A 23,823-nucleotide genomic window follows, 5' to 3' on the forward strand; every position below is an offset into this window, starting at 1 on the left:
GGACTGCTGTTACATTGAAGGCTGGAGCAAGGAGAAAATCTAGAGCAAAGCTCTAATTACACCCGCTCGACAGCTGAATTTGAGTAACGCAATTCCATTGCCTCTGGTGAAGGGACAGCTAATTCTGGAGGGAGCTACCTCGACCTACCTACCCGCTCCTGAAATACGTCTCGCCGTGGTATCAGAAAGCCCTTCTGGGTGAACTGTGAGGAAAATCCAGCACGAGACTTCTCCACCCTTTAAGTAGTTCCTTTCTAAAACAGAAGCACAAATCCTTTTAGGACCACACAGCGGTAAGATTGACGCTTTTTCGAGAAACGAAATAAAACAGCAGAATTATTTCTACCTTAGGCGTATCTACCTTACACAAGTGAACGTAACTCTGTGCTGCGGTGCTTGTGAGACCCTAGCCTGATCTGTCCAGGGCTGGCTTTACTGGGGAGGGTCATTGCTTAGTTGAAACTAAAATTGTATTTAAATGTGAACAGTTTTTTTTTTTTTTCTTCCTCCTTTATATGCTGTAATTCTATTGAAAAGTGTGTTCTGGTCTTCTATTTTCGTAGTAAAATGCATTCCCTTTGCCTAAATTATATTTGATTTTGTTTCTTCTAAAACCATAATGCTTGACCTATGTAGAATTTCTATGAAATCACCCAAATCACCCACATTTTTTTACTTTTAATTTTTTTTTTCCCTTGGTCTGCTTGATTTTTGTCCCTCGATAAAGGCTCAGCAAACCAAGCAGGTAGTTGGACTGCAAGCAAAGCGATTAAAATTTTTCTCTCGGAAGTTTTTGTGGAACATCAGGCTGTTTCACAGCACTCTACACTGAGGCCTCGAAGGGTCTGAAGAATCCTTAGATATATTTTAAGAGAGAAAAAAAGAAGTCTTAGGTGTAAGAGGCCTGTGGCATCCCCTGGCACGACCGGGACGCTGCGTTTTGGGATGGGTGCAGGCTGTACCCTACAAGCAGGTGTCGTGGTGTGTCGTGTGCCATCGCACCCGCATTGCTTTCCAACGTCAGGCTGCTTCATCTAGGGGAGAAGACTTCATCGGGCGGGTAAAATTTGGGGTGAATTAGCAGGTTTTAGGTGGGTTGTTCACCTGGGGGAGCTGACTTCATCGGCGGGGGGGGGGGCGGGGGGGAAGGGGGGATATTTGACGTGAATTATCAGGTTTTAGGTGGGTTTTTGTGACTATTTGTAAGGATTGCTGCTGAAACGTGTATGGCAAATGAGGAGAAAGCTCCTTGCGCGTGTCCCTCAGTGCACAGCATTGGTAGTTTGCATCCTTACAGAGGAAAACGCAGCCTGCCGGCTACCACAAGCAGGGCCGGGAATCGCATAAAAACACCACTTCCACAGTCCCCAAACGTAAAAACCCCGCCGAGAGCACGGTGCCGCGCCGCCTGGCCCTCAGCAAACCCCAAAACCCCGAGGGGTTGGCGATCGGGGCCCCGCTCCCCTCACGCCCAGGCCCCGGGGGAGGCCCCGCCGCCGGCCCGGCCCCGCGGAGCGCGGGCTCCGCCTGCCGCCGCCGGGGCCGCCCGCACGGGTAGGGCCGGGGCCGGGGCCGGGCTCGGGGCCGGGGAGGGGGGCGAAGGGGACCCCGGATAGCGGGTGGGGGGCCTGAGGGAAACCCGAGGGGGTCGGCCGGTGCCGGTCGTGTTCGTGGCTTTCATTTTGTTCCCCTTACGGCGCGGTGCTGAGGGCGGGTGGAAGGCTACGGAGGCGCTTGTTAACCCCCCCCCCCCCCACCCCCCCTTCTGCGGCCACCACACGACCCTAAAAGCCCAATTTTTCCCCCGTTTTCCCTTCAGAGAAGCCTCAGGACAGTCTATTCACACACGCTGCCCGGCTTCCCTGTGCAGGAGGCGGCCCTGACTGGGAGCTGGCGCGCATCCGGCCGCCGCTCCGGCGGATTTTCTAATTAAAACTTGTCGTACCTGTAGTGTTGCTCCCGGAGGAACCTTAATCGCCCTCACCGTGGCTTTTTTTTTTTTTTTTTTTTTGCCTTCTCCTGCTTGAAACTCCTGAAAATGCTGTTTCACGCCAGCCAGTCTGGGGCGAGACGCCGAGCGCCGCAGTTGAAAGGAGAAGCGAAGCCAGGCAGTGCCAAGCATGGGCTTTGAATCCTTCTCGTCACACAGTTATGAAATATAAGCGGTTAAACTTTGATCCTGCGTATCAGGAAAGCTGATCTGAGCTTCCCTGGCTTTCCCCGAGCCTCTGCCTGCTGCTGCTGGAAGGGTACAAACGCACGGTGTAAGGCCCCAGCCCGATTCCTTCTCTTTTTCGGCTTAGAAAGTATTAATCCATGCAACATCCTCATATAAAGGAAGAGAAACCTGTAAATCTGCCTTCTGGGGATGCGACGGATGCTTCTCGTTCCCTCCCACCCCCAAAGCCAGCTAATCGCGTGCTGCATCTCGCCGTGCTTCGGAGAGCCCCGTTAATGCGGCGGCGGAAGGGACGGCTCGCGCGTGGACGGCCGTGGCAGCTCCTCCAGAAAAAAAAACAAACCCGAGAAGGTGGCAGAGCTCTGGTCTTGAACGGTACTTGAAGCTCTTTCAGGCCCAGCACAGTTGAGGAACCTGAAGGCTGAGGTTGGAGTGGAAATACACCTGAAAGCGAGGTAGAAACTAAGACTGGAGCAAACGTATTCCCTAAGGGAAGACGTCCTCGGTCTCAGTCGCGCAACAGGCAGCGTTCAGAAGATTTGTCCGGCTCCTACAGACGGGCTAAGTTCCTTATTCAGACGATGGAGCACGTAAATGAACAGCTCCGCGTACAGCAGCTGTTGGTGCAGATCCTTCTGCAGTAGGTGTCACTTGATCTATCCACAGCCTGGAAGCAACGCTGCAGAAGTAAAGCAGCAATTGCTCTCAAGGACGTCGTTGCAAAGGCAAAGGAGACCCGTGCACTCCTGCCTCTTGCAGTCTCTGAAAGTTTTTTTTGAGGGAAGCGAATCCTTTCCCTCTGCAGGGCCGGGCTGGCTACTTCTGAGGTCCACAGCTTGGAAATGTCAGCGGTGGTTATTTGTTCTTAGTCATTCTTAAAAGGCCTTCAGAGGAAAGCGCGTGCCTTTGGGCAGGGAAAAATGGTTGAAGGGACAGCCATACACCCGGAGAACAGGAAAATGTCAAGTTCGAATAAAGGGAAGGAGAAATAATACCGATGTTTAAGATAAGATCATTTCCAAGTGGTTGGTATATATTTCTTTAGGTAATGAACAAAGGCCGTGTCTTAGGTTTGGGCTGGATGTTTGCAGCCTTTCACTGACTTGAAAAAGAAGTCCGCCTTTGACTTATTCTGTAAATATTCTGATGTCTGAAATTTGTAGCCTACTCCAGGAGATTTTTTACAAATATTTTTCAAGGGAAGGAGAATTTGATCCTCACTCTGAAGTACGTCGGGTGCCTTCCCTTAAAGCAAAAACATTTCGTTCTTTCCCAGCATAAATAAAAGTTCGGTGACTTAAAATCTCTCTTTCAGGTGGCATATCGACACAATTACGATGTCGATGGATATAACTTTCCTCGGAACGGGCTCAGCGTATCCCTCTCCGACAAGAGGGGCATCAGCGTTAGTGCTTCGCAGAGAAGGCGAGTGCTGGCTCTTTGACTGCGGGGAGGGAACTCAAACGCAAGTGATGAAAAGCCATCTAAAAGCAGGTTAGTGCTGTCGAAAGGGGAAAAGTTTCGTGAGATCTAAGCAAAATACTTTGCCTTCGTGCTCGCGTTACTTGAATACATAACCAAACAGGCGCATCTGCGTATGGGCGGCGGTTGCCGAACCTGCTGTGCAGTAGTCCTTGATCGCTCTACGCTGCAGAGTTGTGTTTGAGAACCAAACTCTTCTGAACCAAGCTCTTCCGAATTAATTCCTTCGGCTTTGCAGTTTCAAACAGGGAGCAGAGACTGGCTTTAAACTGGCACAGCTCTGTATTTGTCTGAAGAGACAATACCTGCTGTGAAGCTGCCTGTCAAGAGGTATTAAAAAAATAAACAAATAGCTTTTGTTTTCCAGTAAAGTTGTGTGCATGCTCGGCAGCTTTATTTTGGCACATCAAGTAGGAACCAGACTTGCCCTTCCGTCGTCGTGCTTTGGTGATCTACGTCAACAAGAGCAAATTTCTGACTCTCGCAAGCAGGTTTTAAATGGAATTACCAGTTTATAAACACAAAGATAACCTCCTGCTCCCTCAAAATCTGAAGCTGCCAGGGGATTTAGTGTACAGGTGAATAGGCCGAAGTAGCGATCATTACTAAATCGTTCTTAAATCAAAACAAATACATTTGGTCTTTTCCATTGCTTAGTTTTAACAGATGATAAAAATGCTAAAACAGCTGCCGAGGCTTCCTGTCACGCAAAAAACTGTGTTTTTTTTGGGTTCTCTGACATCTTCCTGCTCACAAACCGCAACACGGGAGATGCTGCACATTTTGGTGGTTGCCCACTTTGCAGAAAAGAGCACCCAGGAAAACATAAGCTGGCTACTCAAATAAGGGACAGCAGGGTAACTGGAATAATATATCTGGTTGTGGTGTCGTTTTTGTTTAAGTATGACTTCCCTGGAAGGAGAAAAGGCCACCAAAAGACTTGGGCACCAAAGGACACCAACAAACTCAGCTGGGACGTGAAGCTGAGATCTTTACATGCAACTTTTCAGCCGTTTGAAACAAACCGGGATGGAACCCTGAGGTTCTTGCGTTTTAAAGAACTTTGAAATCAAAACTGGATGCTTTTTATATTTTTTATTTTTTTAAATTTAAGATCATTTCATGTGCTAAATTCCAAACTAGCAACGGCACAGAGTCCGCCTTATGTTTCATTCGTCCACAGTTTCCATGTAATGCATCGACCACTTTCCAGCACTTCTTTGCATCTGAGTATGGCAGATGCCACCAGTCAATTCTGTTCCGTGCTTTTGGCACCTTTTGTTTAGCAGCAATTAAAACGTTGATCGCAGCAGCCTCTTCTTGACAAAACGCTTGCAAGCCAAAATAAGCTTTGTGTTGAAACTCATCACCGTGGTGGAAAAAAAAAATACTTTGTGGTTTAGGATTTAGGTCTTAAACACTGGTTTATTTTCACTTCCCCCCATCCTCTTTTTCCACCTCTTGCCGAAAAGAGATTGAATTCCCGTGTTCTTACATTTTTCGTTTATTTTGCTATCTTTTTTTCCCCTTCTGTTCTTATCGATAGGCAGAATAACCAAGATTTTCATAACTCATCTTCACGGAGACCATTTTTTTGGGCTTCCCGGCCTGCTGTGTACGCTTAGCCTCCAAAGTAGCCCTGACCCGAACAAACCAGCCGTCGATATTTACGGACCGATTGGACTGAGAAACTTCATCTGGAGGACCATGGAGCTCTCCCACTCCCAGCTTCTCTTTCCCTACGTTGTCCACGAGCTTGTCCCTACACGGGACCAGTGCCCTGCAGAAGAATTTAAAGAATTTTCTGATTTGGCCAGAGACGAGGCATCTCCCCTGGAAGCCCAGGGGAGAATTCTCCACCTGGATCCCGTGGAAAACTCTTACTTGCTGTTCGACAACGAGCAGCTGGTTGTGAAAGCATTTCGCCTGTTTCACCGCGTTCCTTCCTTCGGCTTCGTAGTGGAAGAGAAGCCCCGGACTGGTAAACTCAACGTACAGAAACTGAAAGACCTTGGTAACTTACTACGACTTATTTTACCTCTTTTTATTTTTTTTTAAACGCCTAAACGCATGCGTTCAAGCTTAGCGACTCCAGCTTTCAGCAAATTTAACACCGTGGGGTTCACAGGCAGCTGCAATCTTTTTCTGACAACCTTTCTAGGGTTTCTGTTAAATCAGGGCTGCTGCGTCGCTCTGTAATCCATTCCGATTCCGTCTTCTGTTTTCTAGTAAAGAGGTTTTAATACGTTTATGCCACCACAGCAGTCTGACTTGGTGTGTAACACCGATGCCCCTCAATATCGCAGCCTATTCTCCTTCTAAGAGGAGTAAACAAGCTCAGAAGGGCTTAAAAAGCATACTGTGGCTTTCTGAGGAAGGCATGGCAGTGCGTTTGCATGAATCTATTGATTTTCATATGAGGAATGCAGCTTTTCTTCAAAAGCACTTCCCGATAAGGTTACGCGCTCGTTAGTTGTACGAACTATATGAGTTGTCGGTTGCTGCTTATATTGAGGTCGTGTTTTTTCAGTAAGGCAGCTCTACACGTAGCGAATCTCATCTCGAGCGGTATTTTCTTTCGACCTAACGCTCGCCGCGGTACTTACGGACTCTTTTGCCTCTCTTCGCCAGGAGTTCAGCCAGGTCCTTTGTACGGGAAACTGAAGAACGGAATGGCCGTCGTCCTAGAAAACGGGAGAACGATTTCTCCTTCAGATGTCTTAGAAGACCCTATTCCTGGCAGAAAAATCTGTATTTTGGGGGATTGTTCGGGGGTGGTTGGAGACGCAGCCGCGAGGCTTTGCCGCGAAGCAGATTTGCTGATTCACGAAGCCACGCTGGACGATACCCAAGAGGAGAAGGCCAGGGAGCATGGCCATAGCACTCCAAAAGTGGCATCTGATTTTGCCAAGCTGTGTAGAGTTAAGAAACTGGTCTTGACTCACTTCAGCCAGCGGTACAAACCAGCTGCGCAGGTAGGTGAGGGAGACACCGATGTCACTGAACTGAAGCGACAGGCAGAGGCGGTGTTAGGCGGTCAAGAAGTAGCGTTAGCCGAGGATTTTATGACAATAGAGATCCCAATGAAAAAGTGAAAACAGCGGTATTAGGGAATTCTGTAGGAAGACACAAAGTAGGAGGGCGCTGGTGGCACTTAAAAATAACGGTAGGGTTTCTCGCATCCAAATTAATTCACTTCTGTGGCACGCAGGGAATAGTTGCAAACGGGAGGGAGCACCAGGTACAGTTATCGTTGCTTTTGTAAAGCAAGAAGAAAGGATCCTCAAACGTCTGGAATTGGGAAGAAATGTGTAGGTGGCTGCTGCAGGCACCTCGCCTCTCCAGGGCAGGCGCGAGCCCGGGGGTTTTGCTTAGACTACAGGTTCCTAGAGGAAAGCACCGTCTTTAAACAACCCTCTGGAAGGTTCTGTGCCAGAATTCAAAGTATTTTCTCTGTTAGAAGCCTTTGAATAACAGCTGTTTCAAACTTCCATGCAGCATTTTGTGGCTATTTATCTGATTTCTATGCAGGAGGACTGTCGCTCTGAAACCAATAAAGCATTTCTAGCTCTGCCAAGTGCTTGTAACCGGTGGTGGTGTTCGAGTTGAAAGCCTTGCATAACACTCCCTTTACAAAATCCCTTTGCGTACGAGCTTTTCTCATAAATAAACACAGTTCGGGCTTCCTGTCAAAAGTGGATCGCTCCGAATTCATGTAAAGGTCCGAATTTTGAGCTCCGTTTGCGCACCTCTTCCCCGCGCCACTACAGTTTTGAAGGTATGCTCTGGAAGTCTTTCGGCGGGTGAAAGCGGTCTAAAGTGCTCCTCCAAGCGCGTTTTCAAAGATGAATTATCCTGATAAAAGCGTATTTCTAGTTGTAGAAATACACCTGTGGGAGGAATTTCACCTGTTTCTGCAATGACTTTATTCCTTCCAGTTAAGGGACGCGTAGACCAGCTTTAAATTTATGTCCTTTTCTTCCCCGCCTCAAAACAAACCAGAAGTTGGAGCTGCCCAAACCTTAGCTCAATTTTCCGGTCAAAAATTAAATTGGTGTATTTTGAAAAAGGGATAGTAAATATGTTTCCCTTGCTGTGGGTTCCTGAAAGCTGAAATACTTAGTAACTTTCTAATAAACATGTAAAAATTTGGCAGGTTTTGAGCTGGTGAGAGAAGGAAGTTGAAGTTTGCGTATAAATTTTCTGTACTCTTCACATTTTCTTCAATAAAGACTGTACTTGGCTGTAGTTAAGCAACAATCCGAAGAAAAATAGGAGTGTGGTTTCCTAATATTTGGCTAAACTAATCGAATTAAATCAGGTGTCTTATCCCTATCCTTCTGTAACTCGGAACTGAATTACACCAGCATTAATGTTTTGTATCTGTGCTTAAATGCACAGAGGAAGCCTTCGATTTCTTTAACAAATACTTAGCGGGAAGAGTTGCGAGCTTGAGGGAGATGACTTCTGGAGCAGAAACCCATCGATCTCCGTGACTTCTCTCCTAAAAATGGTGTAAAGGAATCACAGAATTACAGAATCACAGAATCACCTAGGTTGGAAGAGACCTCCAAGGTCACCCAGTCCAACCTCTGACCTAATGCTAACAAGTCCTACACTAAACCGTATCACTAAGCTCTACATCTAAACGTCTTTTGAAGACCTCCAGGGATGGTGACTCAACCACTTCCCCGGGCAGCCCGTTGCAATGCCTCACAACCCTTTCGGGAAAGAAGTTCTTCCTGATATCCACCCTAAAAGCCTGAAGACTACACGGTAGCACGTTCTCTCCACCCAGAAATTGTTTTGCTTTTGGAAGGCGGATAATACGCTGGGCGTTCGTAGCAGGTGCAGAGACCTAACATCACACTCTGCTCTTCGTAGCGAAGAGCTGAGCAGCCTCCGTCTGCTCCGCGATCCCAAAGCGGGAGAAGAGTGGCGGCGTAAGAACGGTTTCGTTTGGGGTTAGGAGAGCGAGGAGAAGAGCGTCCCTAAGTGAACCAGAAGGCCAGGTCCTCTGCAAACATTAGGTCAAGTATGAGGTCCTGGCACAGAGTTGAGGTGTCCGTGCTTTTTTATGGCCATTTCTTCTGCGTGGGCCATCGAAAAAAGGAAATGCAGCTTTAATCTGCGAGTTCCCTGGCCTGTATTAAGGCCAAATTGGCTACACGGCTGTCATTTTTACAAACAGTTTCTTTTTTTTTGGACGTTGGTGAAAGGGGGGTACGTTCTGTGCTGGGAATTCCTACGGGTTTTCTTTAATAGGTTTTAGCGTTGGTAATCAAGTTCGAGCCGTCTCTTTTTTAGCAGGCCCGCGTGGCTCCGCTTGCCACGGTCCGCCAAAAAATTCGGACCGAAAACTGTTTTCTCCACGCTTTTTATCTTCCCGTCGACCACTTGCTAATTGGGGCTTGAACGTGCCCCGTTAAACTGATCGCTCCAGCCCCGGCTTTGGGTATCGGGGGAAACGTTTGCATCGAAAGGGGTTTGTAGGGCCGGGGTTTGGGGTTTCGTGGCCGAGCTGGCAGCTCGCTCGCACCTGCTGCTAGGACTTTGTGGAAGCCTGCCCTGAATTTCCTTACACCCGCTTCCCTTTTTCGCCTGTCCCCTTCCAAACAAAACGTCGCCCCTAAACACGGCTGCCCCGTGGAAAGACGCCCCAAAGGCGGCAGCACCGGCCCCAAAAGCCTCAGACCCTGGTGCCAGGTGGCGTTTGGTGGGGTGCCTCTGTGGGGTTTTGCATTTATGGGGCTTGAATTTGAAGGGATTTGCATTTATGGGGCTTGAATTCGAAGGGCTTTGCATTTATGGGGCTTGAATGTGAAGGATTTTGCATTTATGGGGCTTGAATTCTGGGGGTTTTGCATTTATGGGGTTTTCACTTAGGGGGTTTGCGTTTGTAGAGCTGTGCGTTTCTTGGGGTTTCGTTCGTGGGGTTTTGCGTTTGTGGGGTTTACATTTATGGGGTTTGTGTTTGTGGGACTGTGCGTTTCTTGGGGTTTCGTTGGTGAGGTTTGGCGTTTTGGGGGTTTGGCATTTGTGGGGTTTGGTAGTTGTGGGGCTTTGTAGTTGTGGGGCTTTGTAGTTGTGGGGCTTTTAGTAGGGTTTTGTAGTTGGGGTTTTGCAGTTGTGGGGTTTTGCACTTGTGGGGTTTGGTAGTTGTGGGGCTTTGTACTTGTGGGGTTTTGCACTTGTGGGGTTTGGTAGTTGTGGGGCTTTGTAGTTGTAAGGTTTTGTAGTTGTGGGGCACTTTTTCTGCACTAGTTGTGGGGTAGTTGTAGGGTTCTGCTCTTGTGGGGTTTTGTAGTTGTAGGGTTTGTACTTGTGGGGTTTTGTAGTTGTAGGGTTTTGTAGTTGTGGGGTTTTGTAGTTGTGGGGTTTTGTAGTTGTAGGGTTTTGTAGTTGTGGGGCTTTGTAGTTGTAGGGTTTTGTAGTTGTAGGGTTCTGCACTTGTGGGGTTTTGTAGTTGTGGGGGTCTGCACTTGTGGGGTTTTGTAGTTGTGGGGCTTTGTAGTTGTAGGGTTTTGTAGTTGTGGGGTTTTGTAGTTGTGGGGTTTTGTAGTTGTAGGGGCTTTGTAGTTGTAGGGTTTTGTAGTTGTTGGGTTTTGTAGCTGTGGGGTTCTGCACTTGTGGGGTTTTGTAGTTGTGGGGTTTTGTAGTTGTGGGGTTCTGCACTTGTGGGGTTTTGTAGTTGTGCGGTTTTATAGTTTTAGAGTTCTGCACTTGTGGGGTTTTGTAGTTGTGGGATTTTGTAGTTGTGGGGTTTTGTAGTTGTGGGGTTCTGCACTTGTGCGGTTTTGTAGTTGTCGGGTTTTGTAGTTGTGGGGTTCTGCACTTGTGGGGTTTTGTAGTTGTGGGGTTCTGCACTTGTGGGGTTTTGTAGTTGTGGGGTTCTGCACTTGTGGGGTTTTGTAGTTGTGGGGTTCTGCACTTGTGGGGTTTTGTAGTTGTGGGGTTCTGCACTTGTGGGGTTTGGCACTTGTGGGGCTTTGCACTTGTGGGGTTTGGCACTTGCGGGGCTTCCATCCGCAGGCTTTGCCCTTAGAGCGCTTACCCTCGCAGGGCCGCGCGCCCGTCGGGGTTCCGCTTGCGGAATCGCCTCAGCGGGTGGCCCCGTGCGGGGCCGCCCCGCGGGCCCGCCCTTTTCCAACCCCTCGCGGCGCGGCGGTTGCCCGGATGTGGCGCATGCGCGGCGGCGGCCCGGACGTGTCGGCGGCGGAGCGCGAGCGGCCGGAGCGCGGCCCCCCCGCCCCCCGCCGCCATCACCGGCGGCCGCCGCCGCAGCCCCGGGGCCGTGACGGGGCGGCCGGGCCCGGCCCTGCCCTGCCCTCCGCAGCCGCTCAGCGCCGCCGCCGCCGCCGCAAGCCGGGGCGGGGAGGGCGGGCCGGGGCGGGGGGGCGGCTGAGGAGGAGGAGGAGGAAAAGAGGAGGAGGAGGAGGAGGAAGGAGGACGAGGCCCGGCCCTGCTCTCCGCGCCGCTCCGCCGCACCGGGGCCGGCCCCGTCAGCGCGGCCGCGCCCGGAGAGCGGCCCCAGGTAACATCCGCGCCCGGCAGCACGCTGAGCCCCGCCGGGACCCCCCCCCCCCTCACACACTTCAGGCCCGGGGGGCTGCCCCCCCCCACAGGGCTCCCCTCAGAGGCGCCGCTGTCACCCCCCCCCCCCGCCCCCTGTGGCGGCCCGGGGCTGTCCCAGGGCCCCTGGAGGGCTCCGGGACCTCCTCCGCTAGGCCTGGTCCCCGCCGTTCCCCGAGCTCCTGGCCGTGGTTTCCGTGCCCAGCTCTTCCCGGCCCTCCTCTGCCCGCGAAGGAGCTCTTGGGATTTTGCTCGTTGCATAAGCACGCTCCTTCGATCCGCCGCCGACGGAAAGTTTGCTTTCCCCGGAGCCGGGAGCCCGCAGAGAAGCGGTCAGCTAACTCTCCTCCAGCTGCTCGGGAGCCTCCTTAGCAAAGGAGCCTCCGAAGGCTCCTCGCACAATAGGCGGTCGAGTTGGGAGCGAGGAGAACAAAGGTTTGCCGGGCAGCCCCTTAGGGTCCGCCGGGAACATCGGGACGCCGTTTTCCCCACGTCGCTATCCTCCCAAAAAAAACCCCACTACTTTGGCTCAGGGCTGGGATTCGCCACGCTTCCTTTACCCGGAGTTGCTTCTTGATTTTTTTTATTTTTTATTTTTTTCCCCCGAAGCTCGAACGCGGAGAACGTTATCCCCGCGCCGATTGCGACGAGGAGCAGATGTTATCTCGCGCACCTAGCGCCGGGGTATTGAAACGTTGGCTGCGAGCGAGGGATCGGTGCTTCTGCCTGAGCGAGGCTCCGCTCTCGTTGCTGGCTTCAGCCGCAATTGTTTCCTCTGTTTGTGAGGTTCGGGCAAATTGCTGTTTGCCCTCGCCGAGGGAAGCCTCCTGCGGGAAGATGGGGCTTGTAGGATGCTCCGAGGAAGAGCCCAGCCCAGGTCCTGTGGCGAGGGGCCCTGCCACCTGCAGCTCGCTGCGCGCGGGCTCTTTCCCTTTTCCCCTTCGCCCCTTCCTCGCCCGCCGGTGCTGGGATAGGCAGGGGGACGGGCACCGAGTCCCCGCTGGGGTGGCTCGGACAGAGCAGCTGAAAAGGGGTTCGCTGCCCTTCCTCGTCTCGTGCTGTAACGTCCAGTGGTCTTCCTTCTCTGACCGTACAGAAGCCTGTATTGAAAAGAGGAGTTTTTTTTGAGCTGGGTGCTTTCTCAAAAAACAAACAAACAAACAAAAAAAAACAACAGACAAAGGGAGGGAAGGGGAAGCCAAGAGGCGAAGTGCACCTTTGTAGGATTTAAAATCCGTGCACGCGCAGCTGTACCGGCAGAGTGGTGCCGCCTTCTCCATCCTGTCCTGCCCCCCCCCTCCTCCCCCCCCACACGCGCTCAGATCGGAAGGCGAGATAAGGATTTTGTTTTTTTTTTTTTTCTAACCGTGCACTTGCTTTAAGATGGACTAGTCGCCCCTCGGAGCTGTCGTAAAACTCTTTCTCGGTATTCCGACGAGCGCCAGCCCTCGCCGCGCAGCGCAGAGTTAGCGTAGCGCCTTTTCCGTGCTCTTCTCTCCCTCCTCAATGCGAATTGTTCTCACGTCTGCAAACGTTTCGGTCCCGCTCGCCCCCGTGGGCGAGTAGATAACAGTCTGCTGGAAAGTCTCCGCAGGCGAATCGCTGCTTCGTATCTTCATCGAATCGCGAGCTGCCTTTTGTTTCATCAGTTTACGGATTTCCTTTTTTTTTTTCTTTTCTTTATCGTCTGTATCACCGCTGCGTTATTGGAAGAGCAAAACTCCGGAGCCGCGTTTCGGTGGTTCGGAGCACTCCGCTGCACGCGCTGCTTTTCCGCCGCCTTTGTGTCGGGCTAATTTTGGAGGCAACCGAGCTTATGCAAGAGCCTCGCTAGGCTTTTATTCGCGTGAAACGTTTCTAGCAAGGTGGCAATTCGGGTGCTATTCTGACGAGCCCGTTCGCTCGCGTTGTGTTAGCGCTGCCTGGGATCAAAACGCTCCAAATCCCTGACGGGGATGGCTGAGAGCGGGGCTCGTGCTCCCACGAGCAGCTTCAAGCAAACAAAGCTTATTTTTTTTTTTTCCCTTGGGTATCTTCTCCAGAAAAAAAAAATCCTTTAGGTTTACGACTTGGAAATGAAGTTTGATCGTTAGGATTTTATTTTTTTTGGCATTTATTTCCCGTCCCCTGCTATTTGGGATGTTTGTCGCCCTTCTCCTGAGCATCTCTGGGCTTTCACCGCCGTATCGGGAGCTTCTTGCCTGCGAGGCTGCTTCCCTTTGGCATCGAAAGCTTCCCAAAAGTCCAGCGTTAAAGTTCCACCTACACAGAAACGGTTCTTCCAGTTGCGCCGAGGACGCCCCGTGCGTGTATTTACATAAACACACATAAATATAACGCTTTGCTTTTTAAAAATACACCACTTAACGTTTCCTTTTAAAACCTAAAATGTCAAAAACTGCGATTCGGTCGCTCCTGACGACACCGCTCCTCGGCGCGCCACATCCAGCCACCAGCCTTAAGGCTCTCCGCTTCTCTCTCGGCTGGAAAAGAAGCGGTTTGCCATGGAAAACGAGGGATAAAACATGCTGAGAAAGTGACCTGGAGCGGGGGGGGGGGGTAGTTTTTGGCCTTCCGCCCCTACCTTAAAGTAATTATCCGGTGGCATTTGGACCGGCGCATTTTTAGAGCCGGGTTCCTCGGTGAATTCGAGCCCTGCGCAGCTGCGCCTGGCTCCGACCCTACTGGAAACGAGGCGGGTAGTGTGTCACGGCCCCGGCGGGGCCGGGATTAACCGCTTTGCCCGAGCTCTGTCGGCTTGCAGCCCGCTGGATCGTGTTCCTCCGCGCTGCCTTCCCCTCGCATCGCCGGCCGCCGGTCGTCTCCGTTAAGCGTGCGGTGTCCCGGCCGGGCTTTGGGTTGGTTTTACTCCCCAAACCGCGAAGTTTGGCTTCTGCCGGAGGTGGGTAAGCGTGCCGAGAAGCGAACGAGCTCTAATAAGGACGCAGGGTGGGCAGGAGGGTTCGGGTATTTGCTCAGCTCTGCGCCACTCTCCAAGGGGAGAGCCCGAGTTAATTTTTTCGTAGCGGTCCGCTGAGACAGGAGCGTGTTTGCTGCGGGTCATCGGGGGTGTTTTTAGCTACCTGGCGATCCTAGCTGCTTTTTTTTCCAGACTCGCCTCCTCTCTCGAGGTTCCCATTCACGTTACGGGACGTAGAGTGCCTTTTAATATATATATACGTGTTTTTTTTTCAAGTTAAATGACTTTCCTTAAGGTACTTTGAAGCACTTGGTGCCTTTTCCTCCCGTGCTCTGCTCGGGTCCCGTTACAGATGCGTGCGGGATCCTCGGAGGCTGCGTGAGGAGGAGCTGAGCTTTGCTCCGGCGCTGTCTCCCGCTGCTTTTTTCTTCACGGTCCCGTCTCTCCTCGCCGCCCCTTGTCCCAAAAGTGGAATCCCGAGCGGGATGCGAGTAAGGCTCACATCCAGCGGGCCCAAAATCACTCAAACACGATGTTCTGCTGGACGTGAGCCTTATCTGCGAAGGCTGTCGGCTGAAAACACGCAGCAGTGAGGTGGCGTCTCGCTTTTATTTGCACGCACGCAAAGGTAACGCAGTCAGAAGGCGTCAGGGCACCTCCTGAATGCGTCACTCGATCGAAGGTAGGCTCCTCGAGCCGTTTCGGGGACCGTTTCGGTTCGTGGAGCGGGGCTTCTCTGCAAAAACGCTCTTAAATGCTTCAGGTGCTTCCCGAGAAACGTCGCGGCGTTTGTCGATGCGCCGCTAGCCGCTCTCTCACCCGCTTTCCGGGGCTCCAAAGCCCGAGATGAAACGCGGCGTGGGGAGGGATTCGAAGGGAAGCCTCCCGAATCACCCCGCAGTTGCAGCGTCGCAAATCCCCGACAAGTGGCCCGGCTTTGTAAAACTGCGGAGCGCTCACAAGCTCCTGTCGAGTGCGGTGGCAGCTGGGAGGGGGGTGACTCAACGTTTCTGAAGATCGTGCCGCTTGAACGAGGATTTCTTTGCTGGAGTTGCTTCCTCCGAAAGCCGGCGAGCGAAATTCTCATCCCGTAGTTCGAGGGGCGCGCGGAGCCGCGTGCCCGGTGCTGAGCGTTACATTTAAGGCTCTTTGGGCTTCATCTGGTCGCTCGTTTCGGATTATTTACGCGTGTCTAATCCGGGATGCTGCCTTACGGTGAAGGAGAACGATGTCCCGGCGAGCTTTTCCAGCTTCACGCGAGCGCGGGTTGCCATGGAGAACGACTGGCAGGTTCAGCGTGACTTTTAAAAGAGGCTTACCGAGTCGAAGCGCTGGAAAAAAAAAAAAACTAGCACCGAGGGAGAAGCTTGAACGGCGAGGTGAGGCAATCCTGCTCAAACTTCTAGGGATTTGTCCTCCCGCGGGAGAAATCGGGCCCCGGAGCATCTTCGCTTAACTTTTGCGAAGAAGGCGGCGGCGTTCGTTTGAGAAAGGTGTGGTTTTTTTTATTAAGGAAAGTTTAAATTCAGCGACGTTGACGGTTTGTATTTGCTGCCGGCGTCCTACAAAGGTCAGACCACGTAGCTGGTAGGGTTGTGGCGGTGGGGTGAGTGCCTCCAGGCAGAGCTGGCTCGAAAGCGGCTTTCGGAAAACGTTAGGCTCCTTTTTTTTTTCTCTTGCAAACGCTCAGCACCCGCGTTTCTGGGTAAAGCGCGATAAAATGCGCTGACCGGTTCGTTCGGGATCGCCAAAATCAGGCCAGCTCTTCCAATTCTGCGAAATGACTTGAGAAAGAGGAGGGCTGCTGTGAGAAGAATGACACGGCGACCAGAAACGACTGCGAATGTTTCTTTCTAAACGAGTTTGAAGGCTAAACGCGTAAGGGGGAACTTACTCCTTGTTGTACATTTAGTGCAGGCAGCTCTGTTTGACGGAGACCGTTTGGAAATAGGATTCTCAGTGGCTTCACTCGCTTTATCTTGATCCAGAAGGAGCTGGAAGCAACCGAGGGAAGAGATCCTGGAATTCTCGACTAAAAAGATAGGAGCGGTGTTGATTAACGGGGAGTTGAGCTGATGGCCAGTTTTTGCCTTTTCCCATTAGCAGGAGTCTGAAGTCGGCACCTTGCTGACTCGAGCTGACGATGAAATAAGGGTGACAGATGATTCTGGTTTGCATTGGCGCTTCCTGGCTATCCCAAATTTTGTTGAAATCAGCGCCCCCCCGATTCCCAGGCGGTATTTTTTCCTTTGTTGCATCCCGCCGGTGCAAAACGTAGGAGATCGATGCCCCTGGCCTCCTTTTCCTGACGCAGAGACTGTTCATCTAATAACCCCTGCCTTTCTAGATGTACATCCTCCGTGTACATGGATATAAACTTTTATTTAACTGCTGTTACTAGGGGAAAAACCAAAAACCTCATTTCTAAACCTGTGCAAGCAGTGTCTTAAGCATGTTTTAGCTATCACGGGACAAGCAATACAGATTTTTTTATTTTTTTTTTGATGTGCTTTTAATATCCTGCACTTAGCTTGCAAATGAAAGAAGCAAAAAGCCACAGACTTCCTTAGAAACATGATCTGCAATTTGTTAAAGAAACAATTCTAATGTAGATATTTTTTCCTCCTAGGTTTTACCAAGAGACAGTACATCTAACACTTAACTTGGATCATCTCTTGTTCATCAGCTTGAAAGTCATAACAGCCCCCAAAACTGACATTTGATCTGAAAGAGAAAGCTGTGACAAATGGACAATATGTCTATTACTAACACGCCAACAAGTAATGATGCTTGTCTGAGCATTGTTCACAGCTTGATGTGCCATCGCCAAGGTGGAGAGAGTGAAACTTTTGCCAAACGCGCAATTGAAAGTTTAGTTAAAAAGCTAAAGGAGAAAAAAGATGAATTGGATTCTTTGATTACAGCTATAACCACAAATGGAGCTCATCCTAGCAAGTGCGTTACAATACAGAGAACGCTGGATGGGAGGCTTCAGGTTAGTACAAGTGAAAAATCAGATGTTTTCCTCCTAGCGAAGCTGGAGCAAAAGTGAGTGACGCAGGATCCTAGCGTGTTGAGGAAGAGTAGCTCTTCTGTCGCGTTCCCCCTCCGCCCCTTGCCCCCGTTTGTAGGCGTGTTTTTGCGGCTGGAGCTCTGGACTGCTGCAGTAGTTGATTTTTTTTTTTTTCTTCCTTCCCAAAAGGAACAGAAGGTGGTGGAGCAGCCGTTCTAAACGAGTGTGTGTGTGTGTGTGTGTGGCAGTAAAAAAAGAAAAAACCAAAAAAGCAGGGTCACGTAAACAAATTCGGCTGTTTATCCCGGTATTTTCACTACAAGCTTCTGTTCACTCTGTGTTGGTCAGCAGTGGGAAGAAAGACCTGTGATCCCTTGCTAAGGTACTCCGAGGAGTCTGCGCTGAGGGTGTACGTTAGCCTTACGTCGTCAGGACTCAGTACCTGCATAGCTTGGGTCGCGATTGACTCGTTCCAGGACAGATGTTCATGTTTGCTGGCTAGCTTTCTGTCTACCCTCGAAGCGTTATTTTTTTTTCATTTTTTTTTTTTTATTTATTTTTTGTCAGTATGTAACGGATTGGCGTTCTTCTCCTTGGAAATTCCTTCCAGTGGTAGGTTAGCGCCTCGTTCCTCTTCTTCTGGGGCAAAGCTCCTTCATCATCCGTGGTGGGGAAGGTGAACATACACACGACATTAAGCACAAATTCTGCTTCTGCCATTTTGGACGCAGTCTGTTTTTTTTTCTTCTTTTTTTTTTTTTTCCTTAAGAATCACGGTGTTGACTTAACCGTAGCAGAACCCTACCAGATACGTATTTCTGTTGAGCACAGAACTCGAGTAAAACTGTACCACCTTTTTTTTTTTTCCGCCCCCCCCCCATATTTTGATAACGGAGACAGGTTGTGTTGTTGGTTGCCCTCTTCCAGCTTCGCTCCTCGCTAAGTAAAGGGCAGTGCCGTGCTACTTTCCCAATCAACTTTTGTGTCTAACTTTTTAGGTGGCTGGTCGCAAGGGATTCCCTCATGTGATTTACGCTCGTCTTTGGAGGTGGCCTGATCTTCATAAAAATGAACTCAAGCATGTTAAATATTGTCAGTATGCTTTTGACTTAAAATGTGACAGTGTCTGTGTAAATCCTTACCATTATGAGCGTGTAGTATCGCCTGGCATCGGTGAGTAGACTTTTGACTTCGGAACGGAACAGTGGTGGGAATGAAATGTCAAATGTTTTCCCTTTGAATGTAGAAAATGAAGACCTCGTTAGAGAGTGAACTTCTAATGATCTGATTATAAATTGTTCTCGTATGTTCTTGCACATCTTAATGGAATTATTCTTTTACCTCTCTTTCAAATTTTAAAGAACCGTTTGTGGCTTTTGTTCGAGCCTTCGTTTGCTTCACACACAGTTAATGTGTATTCTAGAAATAATTTAGCACGGGGAGTTGTGTCGTGGTGGAGGGGAACAGTATCTAACATAGCATATAGTCTATAACAGCAATTTGTAAAGGCTTATAAAATTAATGTTCAAACACTGTTAAAAGTTATAATTTTCCACACACACCTCTTTCTTTTTTTCTTTCTTTTTTTTTTAAAGATCTCTCAGGACTGACACTACAGAGTTCTGGTAAGTAGTTCTGTTTACTGTCGCATTTCTATGGGGAATAAATTTTTTAAAATCCTCTCCTGTACGTACACAATTTATTTCTACGTATAGATGGAGGATAAAGAGCAGACGAATGCCTTTGCCTCTCCAGTTTTGGAAAACAAACTACGTGGTGTATGAGAGGCAAGCGTATCGATAAATTTAACTAGAAGCCTCAGCTCAGTTTGCAGGTGTTTTCTCTTTCCATTGCCTGCAACTCATAAACCCCAACAAAATGAAAAAAGTACACCTGTATAATTAACTAATTAGCTGCGTTGGGTATAATAGATGCTTATTTAATACGTAGTTTAACAAGCGAATGGCAAGATCTGCAAACAATACACGTTCTAATTAATATGCAGTGGAATGAAGGAGATGATACTGTTACCTCCCTGAAAACTGAGAGAAATTGGACATTAAATGTCTGGTGGATCTTACTCGGAAGTCAGATTGTGCAGCTGATAACTGCTGTATTTCAAAACAGGTTTTTTTTTTCTTCCAGAAGAAACTCAAAAGATAAGAAAGTTTGAGTAATCCCATATTTTTAGCACGTTATTAGAAGTGTTTAAGCAAAAATGACGTAAAGCTTTTGAAGTGAAGTTTGATTTATTTGACTTAGTGCTCATCTCTGCTAATTTGTGTTGTTAGCAGTGTCTTCTGGAAAACAATTCTTTCGTACAGTATCAAAGCTTACTGGCCAGCAGTTAAATACATAACCCGTTTCCTTGTCACGCTGCTGTTTTTGGAGCAGGAAACAGAAAAATGACCGTCAAGATTTTAATATATGTAAGGTTGCTTTAAAAACGAACATGGAAATTAACGTAGTGTAAGCGTTTTGCTTGGACATGCACAAAAGGATATATAGAAATAAGTTCTGCCAGCAACGGTAGTAACTTCCTTACGCTGCGTATCGTTTCTAGTCAATTTTGATGGGAGTTTAAGTGAAATAAGTGGTTTGCTTTGCCATCTGGTGCTTATTTGTAATTTAAAAGATGTTTCTCTTGGTGCCTGAGAATTGTTTATATAGGTTAAGTTCTCCCCCCGGTGGTTTCGTTAGCATTGTTACTGCTTGAAAGTAGTAGCGCAACTTACGGCTAAATCTTGAAAATTAAGTTTGCTCCGCGTGTTTAAATGTTCGTTTCTTCGCAGCTCCATCAAGCATGTTGGTGAAAGACGAATACGTTCACGATTACGAGGCGCAGCCATCGTTGTCTTCTGCTGAAGGACATTCGGTCCAAACCATCCAGCACCCGCCGAGTAACAGGGCATCTACGGAGCCTTACAGCACCCCGGCCATGTTAGCTCCTACCGAGGCTAGCACTACCAGCACCACTAACTTTCCCAACATTCCTGTGGCTTCAACAAGTAAGACCATCGAGCTTATATGCAATGCTAAACCCGTCAAAACGCGAAAGCTCAGAGATAACCACCGGTTTTGCCAAAGCAGATCTTGCTTTGGAACTACGCTGCTGCCAAACCGCATCGCTAAAGCGTGTGGCGGTATGATCTGTGCAGTCTTGTAAGCGTTTAAAATAAGGTCTTAACTTGCAGAGTAGTTTGAATAAGTTTGCCTGCTAACCCTGTCTTTTTTCGACGGACACTACCTGAATGTTGGGAGACTGTTTCGGATGCTCCAAAGGTTCAGTGATGCCATGTTAAGGTGTTGACCACTGACAAAGTATGGCTGTTAGGGGAATAAATGCTGCAGGAACGGAAGAACCTTAATGTTTTATTACGACAGCAAGTGGGACAGCAGACTTATTAGTGGGCGGCAGCATAGAGACGTTTCCAGACAATTCTTTAGTGTTCTGCTAAAACTGTTTTCCAGTTTTAACGTGACTTTTTAAAAAATGGTCCAGCGTACTGCTAGAGTTGCAGCCCTGATTAATACATTTGTGAGTCCAGCGGGGTGCTGTGGTGAAGTTTTTCCTGCTGGTCCGTATTTGGTACAAGTGGAAGGATCTGGTTTACCAACATCCAAGCTCATTCCTCGGTTTAGGAGTCCCTGTTAGATACACAACGTCCTGCGGCCCTAATGTAGGGGAGCCGTGAAGTGGGAGAGGGGTTTCACGTGCTCTTCATCACTCTAGTATCGAGACTGCGTGAATGTAATGGATTTCATCTGATCAAATTTTAGGGTGACATGGTGTTTCAATTACGTTCTTTAATTTTAGGCGAGGACTTCTTTGTTTAAACCTAAAAACAGTTTGAGGTTCGATGTCTGTAGTTGTCTCCAGTAGGAAAAAAAAGAAAAAGGATAGGTGATTTAATTGTATTACGCTCAATAACTTTTTCTCATCATTGCTGTAATTGTTGGTACCAAGTGGACAGGAAAAAACAAAGCATTATTTTAAGTTTTAGTGCAAGTTTTCAGTGTGTTCAACTCCGCTAGCCAGACCAGTTGGAGAGTGCAAGTGTACTTGTGAAAGTGCTGATCAGTTGAGTGTTAATGGCTGAGCTGAAGCCTCACTGAATCCTGTTCACCTGTTCTGAAATATCTGTAGTTTTACTTTAAAGATTAGAAAATCCTTGGACTATTTATTTGGGACCAAAAACGAACAAACAAACAAAAAAAACAAAATGAAAACCAAACAAGTTTCTGAGGAAGGAGTCCAGTGATGTATGCAGCACTATTTTTAAAAATACTGTTCAATATGTTTCGGAGGAAGGTAGATTTAAGTGTCCTCCCTTCGGGTGTCCCAGAGTCAAAATGAGCTGGTGCAAAGCATCTTGCTTCCAGTTTCCTAAGACGCTCTGGTGGGTGGAAAAAAAAAAAGTTCTGAAACCAAACTCCTAGGAAGTGTGTATTGCAGTGCCCTTAGTTGGGTGTATTTTCCTGCCCAGTAGTGCTGAGCTCTTCTTAATTCAAATTTTGGAACGTTCATGAATAGGTAGTGTGTTCTTTTACCAGGTCAACCTACCAGTATATTGACAGGTAGCCATAGTGATGGACTCTTACAGATTGCTTCAGGGCCTCAGCCAGGAACTCAGCAGAATGGGTTTACAGCTCAGCCAGCTACTTACCATCACAGTGAGTATACACATACGTGCGCTCTTCTTAGCTTTCTAAAACCGGTTTCCAAATGTTCAGGAGAAATAGAGGATTTAGAAATGAGATGCAGGAAAAACTCCCTTAAAACCCAACCGCTCCTTCTTTCTTTTCTCTAGATAGTACTACAACTTGGACTGGAAGTCGAACGGCAGCCTACACACCTACCATACCTCACCACCAGAATGGCCATCTTCAGCATCACCCACCTATGCATCCTGGACATTACTGTAAGCGTTACAGATTTTCAAATCATGTATTTTGTTTTCAGTTTGGTTTAATGGTGGGAGGGTCACCTGTGATTGGTTTTTACCCGTGTCTTTTTTTTTATAGAACTACTGTTACTTTATTTAATATATTCTGACAGTTAAATGTAAGAACTCCTTGTACTTTCCTCATTTAAAGCAGCAGAGATTAAAAATTCACACAGCTCTAGTGCTCCCACCTGTACTTTTGATGTCTTCCTGTATCTAACAGAAAGCATTTCCTTTCCAAAACCTCCTTTTATAAAGCTTTGCAGTCTTGGAGTAAGACTGTTTTTTGTGGAAAAACAGTTGTCCAGAAGTTGATTCAGAATTTGTTGCTTGGATCTGTTTTTCCTTCAAAATATGGACATTTCTGGCTGGATATATCATATATATATATATATATAATATTGATATGAAGATATGATATATTTCCTAATATATATATATATATTTATTTATATATTTCTTAATATAGTGCTTAACCAGTCCATCTGTTTGCAGCAGTGTTGTTAGGAGAGGGGAGAAAATAATCTGACTTCATGTTGAATTTCCAGCTTGTCTTGATCAGAAAAAAATTGTTTTAGGTCCAGTTATTAAATTTCGTTATTTTGCTCTGCTAGGATCCCACCCCATTTCTCTCCTCACTTGTCAGAAATACCAAGATTTAAAAACTTGACTGGTGCTGTAGAGACTCTATAAATGTTTTTTGTGTGTGAATGTAGCTTTCCATAATTAATGTTTGTAACTGGCTGGTGGTACCACACAGAGCTTTTCTTGGCTGCTGCCTCTTCTCACTTCAGAAAGTCGCATCTCTTGACACCTCCCAACGTTGTGCCTGTTTCTGACATCTTGTTGCAAAAGCTGCCATTACTTATAATACTATGTTTAAGCCTTTTCTCCTTGTCCTCTGCTGCCTGCGAGGAAGCCAGTTAGTTTATAAAAGTGGGAAGAATTGACTGACCTTTACCAAGACCACATTCACTACTTATTCTTTAAAAAACAAGTTCTCTGGGACTTTCTTTTTTTCCGTCTCCGTGGAGGGTTTCTTATAGTTGACTCCATAGCATCCTGGGCAACCTGTTCTGTGAACGGGAAACTAATGAAGTTGGGTTTCTGACAGATTTATATCACATGCAGCGATTCTCTCCTTCCTTGATTTGTGGCCACGTGTGAAGCCAAAGTCCTACTTGTATTACATCTCCCTGATGACATCTAGCTTCTTTCATCTCCTGGAGCTGGCTTGAGCAGCACAGCGAGCTGTTACGCTGCAGCCTTCCCTCCTGGGATGCAAATGGAGCTCTCTGCTTCTGAATTTTCAAAAAAAACATCCAAGTGTGTAATTCTGTGGGCATTTTTCTTCTAGATTTGGCCACTTGATTCAGATATTTCTGAGATTTAGAATACGTGGCATCTTCTCAAGTCCTTTTTTCAACCAAAACAGGTTAAGAAAGTTCTTATTTCTTTCCCTCATGTAAAACAAATTGCATGTTTTCTCTTTAAGGGCCAGTTCACAATGAACTTGCATTCCAGCCTCCTATATCAAATCATCCTGGTAAGTAAAACCTAAAATGGAATGCTAAGTATTGTTGAAGCTAACAGTGTTGTTTCGAATGTGTATTTTTTGTGTGTGTGGAGTACTCTGAATTTAGTTGGAGGAATTCAAAAGGGGAATAAAGAAGGAGAGGAACCATTTTGTGATGCCTTCTTTTGAATTTGG

General features: G+C 48.1%; 2 protein-coding genes across 10 annotated transcripts in view; both read left to right on the forward strand.

Moving 5' to 3' along the window:
• The first annotated feature begins 1,431 nt into the window (after positions 1-1,431).
• ELAC1 (elaC ribonuclease Z 1) lies at positions 1,432-7,248 on the forward strand. 7 transcript variants are annotated; one of them, XM_066988513.1, is made up of 4 exons: positions 1,432-1,554; positions 3,495-3,673; positions 5,208-5,675; positions 6,293-7,248. In XM_066988513.1, exons 2-4 carry the CDS (start codon positions 3,517-3,519, stop codon positions 6,754-6,756), a joined length of 1,089 nt encoding a protein of 362 aa, XP_066844614.1. In that variant the 5' UTR covers positions 1,432-1,554; positions 3,495-3,516; the 3' UTR covers positions 6,757-7,248. The 7 variants fall into 7 exon arrangements, with proteins under 7 accessions (XP_066844614.1, XP_013038647.2, XP_013038648.2 ...); XM_013183193.3 differs by lacking the exon at positions 1,432-1,554 and adding an exon at positions 1,627-3,406; XM_013183194.3 differs by lacking the exon at positions 1,432-1,554 and adding an exon at positions 1,627-3,204.
• Positions 3,565-23,823, forward strand: part of SMAD4 (SMAD family member 4) — a 29,391-nt gene continuing 9,132 nt past the window's right edge. The window contains exons 1-8 of one of the 3 annotated variants that reach the window (XM_013183190.3): positions 3,565-3,673; positions 16,783-17,148; positions 18,165-18,339; positions 18,762-18,791; positions 19,959-20,174; positions 21,721-21,840; positions 21,978-22,088; positions 23,608-23,658. In XM_013183190.3, the coding sequence (XP_013038644.1) occupies positions 16,900-17,148; positions 18,165-18,339; positions 18,762-18,791; positions 19,959-20,174; positions 21,721-21,840; positions 21,978-22,088; positions 23,608-23,658 (952 nt within the window). In that variant the 5' untranslated portion in view covers positions 3,565-3,673; positions 16,783-16,899. Of the gene's footprint in view, positions 3,674-10,931; positions 11,196-16,782; positions 17,149-18,164; positions 18,340-18,761; positions 18,792-19,958; positions 20,175-21,720; positions 21,841-21,977; positions 22,089-23,607; positions 23,659-23,823 lie in introns of those variants that run through there. The other 2 variants (XM_066988510.1, XM_066988511.1) reach the window with 2 other exon arrangements.

This window comes from Anser cygnoides, chromosome Z (assembly GCF_040182565.1).
Source record: "Anser cygnoides isolate HZ-2024a breed goose chromosome Z, Taihu_goose_T2T_genome, whole genome shotgun sequence".
NCBI classification, from domain to species: Eukaryota; Metazoa; Chordata; class Aves; order Anseriformes; family Anatidae; genus Anser; species Anser cygnoides.